The sequence below is a fragment of the Notolepis coatsorum genome (assembly GCF_963971535.1).
Source record: "Notolepis coatsorum genome assembly, chromosome: 2".
NCBI classification, from domain to species: domain Eukaryota; kingdom Metazoa; phylum Chordata; class Actinopteri; order Aulopiformes; family Paralepididae; genus Notolepis; species Notolepis coatsorum.
The window spans coordinates 54313881-54322142 of NC_140166.1; the positions used below are offsets into that span (position 1 = coordinate 54313881).

The 8262-nt window shown below is 44.8% G+C and overlaps 1 protein-coding gene across 1 annotated transcript in view; it reads right to left on the bottom strand.

The window, feature by feature from the left end:
* Positions 1-8262, bottom strand: part of LOC311223358 (uncharacterized protein) — a gene marked incomplete at both ends in the record, with an annotated part of 96252 nt that overhangs the window by 80033 nt on the left and 7957 nt on the right. Inside the window, one exon of the mRNA XM_084308148.1 lies at positions 2479-2671. Coding sequence (XP_084164274.1) covers positions 2479-2671 — 193 coding nt within the window. The remainder of the gene's footprint in view (positions 1-2478; positions 2672-8262) is intronic.

Sequence of the window (8262 nt, forward strand, 5' to 3'; positions counted from 1 at the left end):
TTGGGCCTCAGGCCAGTGGCTCTGGATTCAATTAAGGCACATTCAGTGTCTTCAGCGAGTCAGTGAACCTCTCCGTGAGAATTTACAAGCGAGGACGGCAAGATAACTCAAGAAATAAGAAATAAGAAACTCTGTTTCATTATTCAAACTTAAGGTTCTCCCGTCGAAAGTCAGTGATCTGTGATACATTACAATGAAAACCAATGGACCACACTCTCTTTTCCACGTTGTGACCAAATGAGATAGATGAGTTAAAAATTGGAACGGGATAGAATTAAAGCCCAACCTCCAGGTTAAACCCTACTGATCAATTATGGGTAGTTTACATCATTGGTATATAATTTCATTATTTATTTTTTTCCATTTGACACCGGAAATGCCACTCTGAAAGAGTTAAAAAGGTCCACGCACGAATAACATGCACGCGCGAATCAAAAAAGCTTATCAAACGCCGACGTCACAACAGGACAACAGGTGCATATTAATGAGCCGAATCTAAAAGCTTATCAGACGCTAGCACCTAGCACGGCCGTGACGTCACTTCAGGAAACGTATGCCTTATGTCCGTCCGGGTCATAGTACTAGATCAATGGTGGCTCACTCGGTGCATCACAGTTAGCCTATATCTCCGCCGTCCCTGCTACAGTCGGGACTACTACACTCACTGACGTTAGCCTATAGCCCGCCGTCCCTGCGGGTGGTTCTCTCCTCTTTGTGTGCCCCCGTCCCCGCGGAGGAGCTTGTGGACTCGACAACAGCGGCGGCCGCAGGGCGCCGGAGCCCGCAGCGCTAGTTAGCTCATAGCTATCGTGTAACACTAGCCTTTACGGGCTCGAGCACCCTACGGCTGCCGCCGCCGTCGCGTCCATGGGCCCCCCGGCAGGGCACCCGTGGGGACGGGGTGTACAGAGAGGAGAGAACCATTTTGGGTCGGCCGTTCATGCCGGCCAGCGAGCCGGATGTCGGGATATGTTGTTAGCACAATAGCTACCAAGCTAAGCTATGTTATCTACTAACGTTATAAACACAATATGTGTACAACGACACAATGATTTACATTATTACAAATATGGTAACGTGGTTGTGGCTTTTACAAATAGTGGTTAGCTTTAGAGATGGATGGATGGCTATAATCACGGAGCAATAGTGAGGTGAAACAGATACATTTTCATTCGGCTAGTAGTAGCAAGCATATATCTATGGTAGCAAGGCTCTCTGCCTGCCACTAGCTGTGTGAATATCAGCGCCCCCTGGTGCCCTGCACCTGTTGTGACGATCATTTCGATTACACACGCACGTTATGAACCATTGATTAAAATATGCACGTGCGTGGTGATTGTGTTGGGCAGACAAAATGTTTGATAAAAACGCTAAAACTGGGTCAATTTCAATACTTTTTTCCCCTTCTTCATGAAAGCCACTGTTGGCCTAGTCCACATTGTTTTTTTTTTTTTTTAAAGCAAAAGTTTTTATTGGTGAAGCAAGTTTGTACAATTACAAAGTCAGAATTATTCATTCACCCTTTTTTCCCTTTTTTTTTATAATCTACCCCACCCATTTATTGAACAAAAATACAACGTGGAGGTTGACCTTTAACCTCTCTACTGCCATCAAGTGGCAGAGAACTTTAGAACTGAAACGGGACGGTCTGCACTGCACACTGAATCCATATTTATTTTTGAAAGATACATTTCATTCTTTGGAAAGACGCGAGAGTTGGCTAAATGTTTTGGCACTTAGGCCATCATCGATGCCATATGGTTCTCCTAAAAAGGCACCACACTTTGTACCAGACTAAACACGTTTCGCAATTATGCCACAACAATGTGGAACACCCCTCTACCCACAGCTGTAAAATAATGTGAATCCCTACCCTCCTTCAAAACCGCTCTCAAGGAGGCACCTACAGGTGGCTGCAATTAGAAACTGGCCCCGGTAAATGTATTATTATTTTCTTTTTTTGTAGATTTTTATTGGTTTTTACTACCGGGCAGTCCGGTAGAGAGAGAGGAGGAATGGGAGACAGAGCAGGGGAAGACATTCGGCAAAGAACGCCGGGTCCGGGAATCGAACCCGGGTTGGCCGTGTTGCGACGCAGCGCATTACGTGGTTCGCCACTCGGGCGCCCTGCATGTCATAAATGTCTGGATGTAACAGTACTGTATATCTGTATGTCATGTATGTCATAAATGTCTGGATGTAACAGTACTGTATATCTGTATGTCATGTATGTCATAAATGTCCTGATGAATTGAAAATGGGGGACCCTGATGTAAACAAGACGAAAGTATTCTCTACCCAGCCGCCCTTGTGATGTTTCTTCTCGACTAGTTTAAAGAAGACGTGTTCCGGCCCATGGGGACATTAACGTGTGTTGTCGGGCCTTACAAACACATTTGATTTGATTTGAAAATAGGGCAAAGGGTTCCAAAAACCCGGACTGTCCCTTTATTAATGATTGCGAGGACGCTCCCCTACTTCAAAAGGCGTCTCGAAGCCCTCCAGGATGCCTCCCATCACCAGCAGGCCGTCGGTGGTGATGTCCCGCCCGTGGTGGGTCCAGTACACCTTCTCCACCAGAACACAGTCCACGTACACCTCCAGCCACAGAGCGGAGACGCCCAGCGCCACCTGGTGCCACCGGCCGTCACACAGCGTGCTCAGGGGGAACCTGCAGGGTGAAGAGGTCACAGGTCAGGTGGAGGGTGAAGAGGTCACAGGTCGGGTGGAGGGTGAAGAGGTCACAGGTCAGGTGCAGGCAGGGGAAGTGAGGCAACATGTCACACGAGCAATAGATACTGCGGTTGAAACGACGGCGAGTAGTCCTGAATGCCTAGTGAGTGAATGTACAGAATATGTTTTAAACTGTATTTATATTAGCTTTAATGTCCTTCTATTTTCTGCTTCTTTTCTGGCTTATTAAACATCTAGCCCAGGGACTACAACTGAAAACTAGCAACCCTGCTAATGTTGGCATACAGAAAGGTTAACCCTTTCACTACCACACTACATACTACAGTGAAATAGTTAACCTTCTGTAGTGTGGTAGTGAAATGGTTAACCTTCTGTAGTGTGGTAGTGAAAGGGTTAACCTTCTGTAGTGTGGTAGTGAAATGGTTAACCTTCTGTAGTGTGGTAGTGAAAGGGTTAACCTTCTGTAGTGTGGTAGTGAAAGGCTTAACCTTCTGTAGTGTGGTAGTGAAAGGTTAACCGTCTGTAGTGTGGTAGTGAAAGGTTAACCTTCTGTAGTGTGGTAGTGAAAGGGTTAACCGTCTGTAGTGTGGTAGTGAAAGGTTAACCGTCTGTAGTGTGGTAGTGAAAGGTTAACCTTCTGTAGTGTGGTAGTGAAAGGTTAACCTTCTGTAGTGTGGTAGTGAAAGGTTAACCGTCTGTAGTGTGGCAGTGAAAGGGTTAACCTTCTGTAGTGTGGTAGTGAAAGGTTAACCGTCTGTAGTGTGGTAGTGAAAGGTTAACCGTCTGTAGTGTGGTAGTGAAAGGTTAACCGTCTGTAGTGTGGTAGTGAAAGGTTAACCTTCTGTAGTGTGGTAGTGAAAGGTTAACCGTCTGTAGTGTGGTAGTGAAAGGTTAACCGTCTGTAGTGTGGTAGTGAAAGGTTAACCGTCTGTAGTGTGGTAGTGAAAGGTTAACCTTCTGTAGTGTGGTAGTGAAAGGTTAACCGTCTGTAGTGTGGTAGTGAAATGGTTAACCGTCTGTAGTGTGGTAGTGAAAGGTTAACCGTCTGTAGTGTGGTAGTGAAAGGGTTAACCTGCTGTAGTGTGGTAGTGAAAGGTTAACCGTCTGTAGTGTGGTAGTGAAAGGTTAACCTTCTGTAGTGTGGTAGTGAAAGGTTAACCGTCTGTAGTGTGGTAGTGAAAGGTTAACCGTCTGTAGTGTGGTAGTGAAAGGGTTAACCTTCTGTAGTGTGGTAGTGAAAGGTTAACCGTCTGTAGTGTGGTAGTGAAAGGTTAACCTTCTGTAGTGTGGTAGTGAAAGGTTAACCGTCTGTAGTGTGGTAGTGAAAGGTTAACCTTCTGTAGTGTGGTAGTGAAAGGTTAACCGTCTGTAGTGTGGCAGTGAAAGGGTTAACCTTCTGTAGTGTGGTAGTGAAAGGTTAACCGTCTGTAGTGTGGTAGTGAAAGGTTAACCGTCTGTAGTGTGGTAGTGAAAGGTTAACCGTCTGTAGTGTGGTAGTGAAAGGTTAACCTTCTGTAGTGTGGTAGTGAAAGGTTAACCGTCTGTAGTGTGGTAGTGAAAGGTTAACCGTCTGTAGTGTGGTAGTGAAAGGTTAACCTTCTGTAGTGTGGTAGTGAAAGGTTAACCGTCTGTAGTGTGGTAGTGAAATGGTTAACCGTCTGTAGTGTGGTAGTGAAAGGTTAACCGTCTGTAGTGTGGTAGTGAAAGGGTTAACCTTCTGTAGTGTGGTAGTGAAAGGTTAACCGTCTGTAGTGTGGTAGTGAAAGGTTAACCGTCTGTAGTGTGGTAGTGAAAGGTTAACCGTCTGTAGTGTGGTAGTGAAAGGTTAACCGTCTGTAGTGTGGTAGTGAAAGGGTTAACCTTCTGTAGTGTGGTAGTGAAAGGTTAACCGTCTGTAGTGTGGTAGTGAAAGGTTAACCTTCTGTAGTGTGGTAGTGAAAGGTTAACCGTCTGTAGTGTGGTAGTGAAAGGTTAACCTTCTGTAGTGTGGCAGTGAAAGGTTAACCGTCTGTAGTGTGGTAGTGAAAGGGTTAACCGTCTGTAGTGTGGTAGTGAAAGGGTTAACCATCTGTAGTGTGGTAGTGAAAGGTTAACCTTCTGTAGTGTGGTAGTGAAAGGTTAAACTTCTGTAGTGTGGTAGTGAAAGGTTAACCTTCTGTAGTGTGGTAGTGAAAGGTTAACCTTCTGTAGTGTGGTAGTGAAAGGTTAACCGTCTGTAGTGTGGTAGTGAAAGGTTAACCTTCTGTAGTGTGGTAGTGAAAGGTTAACCTTCTGTAGTGTGGTAGTGAAAGGTTAACCGTCTGTAGTGTGGTAGTGAAAGGGTTAACCGTCTGTAGTGTGGTAGTGAAAGGGTTAACCGTCTGTAGTGTGGTAGTGAAAGGTTAACCGTCTGTAGTGTGGTAGTGAAAGGTTAACCGTCTGTAGTGTGGTAGTGAAATGTTAACCTTCTGTAGTGTGGTAGTGAAAGGTTAACCGTCTGTAGTGTGGTAGTTAAAGGTTAACCGTCTGTAGTGTGGTAGTGAAAGGTTAACCGTCTGTAGTGTGGTAGTGAAAGGTTAACCGTCTGTAGTGTGGTAGTGAAAGGGTTAACCTTCTGTAGTGTGGTAGTGAAAGGTTAACCGTCTGTAGTGTGGTAGTGAAAGGTTAACCTTCTGTAGTGTGGTAGTGAAAGGTTAACCGTCTGTAGTGTGGTAGTGAAAGGTTAACCGTCTGTAGTGTGGTAGTGAAAGGGTTAACCTTCTGTAGTGTGGTAGTGAAAGGTTAACCGTCTGTAGTGTGGTAGTGAAAGGTTAACCTTCTGTAGTGTGGTAGTGAAAGGTTAACCGTCTGTAGTGTGGTAGTGAAAGGTTAACCTTCTGTAGTGTGGTAGTGAAAGGTTAACCTTCTGTAGTGTGGTAGTGAAAGGTTAACCGTCTGTAGTGTGGCAGTGAAAGGGTTAACCTTCTGTAGTGTGGTAGTGAAAGGTTAACCGTCTGTAGTGTGGTAGTGAAATGTTAACCGTCTGTAGTGTGGTAGTGAAAGGTTAACCGTCTGTAGTGTGGTAGTGAAAGGTTAACCTTCTGTAGTGTGGCAGTGAAAGGTTAACCGTCTGTAGTGTGGTAGTGAAAGGGTTAACCGTCTGTAGTGTGGTAGTGAAAGGGTTAACCATCTGTAGTGTGGTAGTGAAAGGTTAACCTTCTGTAGTGTGGTAGTGAAAGGTTAACCTTCTGTAGTGGGTAGTGAAAGGTTAACCTTCTGTAGTGTGGTAGTGAAAGGTTAACCTTCTGTAGTGTGGTAGTGAAAGGTTAACCGTCTGTAGTGTGGTAGTGAAAGGTTAACCTTCTGTAGTGTGGTAGTGAAAGGTTAACCTTCTGTAGTGTGGTAGTGAAAGGTTAACCGTCTGTAGTGTGGTAGTGAAAGGGTTAACCGTCTGTAGTGTGGTAGTGAAAGGGTTAACCGTCTGTAGTGTGGTAGTGAAAGGTTAACCGTCTGTAGTGTGGTAGTGAAAGGTTAACCGTCTGTAGTGTGGTAGTGAAAGGTTAACCTTCTGTAGTGTGGTAGTGAAAGGTTAACCGTCTGTAGTGTGGTAGTGAAAGGTTAACCGTCTGTAGTGTGGTAGTGAAAGGTTAACCGTCTGTAGTGTGGTAGTGAAAGGTTAACCTTCTGTAGTGTGGTAGTGAAAGGTTAACCGTCTGTAGTGTGGTAGTGAAATGGTTAACCGTCTGTAGTGTGGTAGTGAAAGGTTAACCGTCTGTAGTGTGGTAGTGAAAGGGTTAACCTTCTGTAGTGTGGTAGTGAAAGGTTAACCGTCTGTAGTGTGGTAGTGAAAGGTTAACCTTCTGTAGTGTGGTAGTGAAAGGTTAACCGTCTGTAGTGTGGTAGTGAAAGGTTAACCGTCTGTAGTGTGGTAGTGAAAGGGTTAACCTTCTGTAGTGTGGTAGTGAAAGGTTAACCGTCTGTAGTGTGGTAGTGAAAGGTTAACCTTCTGTAGTGTGGTAGTGAAAGGTTAACCGTCTGTAGTGTGGTAGTGAAAGGTTAACCTTCTGTAGTGTGGTAGTGAAAGGTTAACCTTCTGTAGTGTGGTAGTGAAAGGTTAACCGTCTGTAGTGTGGCAGTGAAAGGGTTAACCTTCTGTAGTGTGGTAGTGAAAGGTTAACCGTCTGTAGTGTGGTAGTGAAATGTTAACCGTCTGTAGTGTGGTAGTGAAAGGTTAACCGTCTGTAGTGTGGTAGTGAAAGGTTAACCTTCTGTAGTGTGGTAGTGAAAGGTTAACCGTCTGTAGTGTGGTAGTGAAAGGTTAACCGTCTGTAGTGTGGTAGTGAAAGGTTAACCGTCTGTAGTGTGGTAGTGAAAGGTTAACCTTCTGTAGTGTGGTAGTGAAAGGTTAACCGTCTGTAGTGTGGTAGTGAAATGGTTAACCGTCTGTAGTGTGGTAGTGAAAGGTTAACCGTCTGTAGTGTGGTAGTTCAAGGGTTAACCTTCTGTAGTGTGGTAGTGAAAGGTTAACAGTCTGTAGTGTGGTAGTGAAAGGTTAACCGTCTGTAGTGTGGTAGTGAAAGGTTAACCGTCTGTAGTGTGGTAGTGAAAGGTTAACCGTCTGTAGTGTGGTAGTGAAAGGGTTAACCTTCTGTAGTGTGGTAGTGAAAGGTTAACCGTCTGTAGTGTGGTAGTGAAAGGTTAACCTTCTGTAGTGTGGTAGTGAAAGGTTAACCGTCTGTAGTGTGGTAGTGAAAGGTTAACCTTCTGTAGTGTGGCAGTGAAAGGTTAACCGTCTGTAATGTGGTAGTGAAAGGGTTAACCGTCTGTAGTGTGGTAGTGAAAGGGTTAACCGTCTGTAGTGTGGTAGTGAAAGGTTAACCTTCTGTAGTGTGGTAGTGAAAGGTTAACCTTCTGTAGTGTGGTAGTGAAAGGTTAACCGTCTGTAGTGTGGTAGTGAAAGGTTAACCTTCTGTAGTGTGGTAGTGAAAGGTTAACCGTCTGTAGTGTGGTAGTGAAAGGTTAACCGTCTGTAGTGTGGTAGTGAAAGGGTTAACCGTCTGTAGTGTGGTAGTGAAAGGTTAACCGTCTGTAGTGTGGTAGTGAAATGGTTAACCGTCTGTAGTGTGGTAGTGAAAGGTTAACCGTCTGTAGTGTGGTAGTGAAAGGGTTAACCTTCTGTAGTGTGGTAGTGAAAGGTTAACCGTCTGTAGTGTGGTAGTGAAAGGTTAACCGTCTGTAGTGTGGTAGTGAAAGGTTAACCGTCTGTAGTGTGGTAGTGAAAGGTTAACCGTCTGTAGTGTGGTAGTGAAAGGGTTAACCTTCTGTAGTGTGGTAGTGAAAGGTTAACCGTCTGTAGTGTGGTAGTGAAAGGTTAACCTTCTGTAGTGTGGTAGTGAAAGGTTAACCGTCTGTAGTGTGGTAGTGAAAGGTTAACCTTCTGTAGTGTGGCAGTGAAAGGTTAACCGTCTGTAGTGTGGTAGTGAAAGGGTTAACCGTCTGTAGTGTGGTAGTGAAAGGGTTAACCATCTGTAGTGTGGTAGTGAAAGGTTAACCTTCTGTAGTGTGGTAGTGAAAGGTTAACCTTCTGTAGTGTGGTAGTGAAAGGTTAAC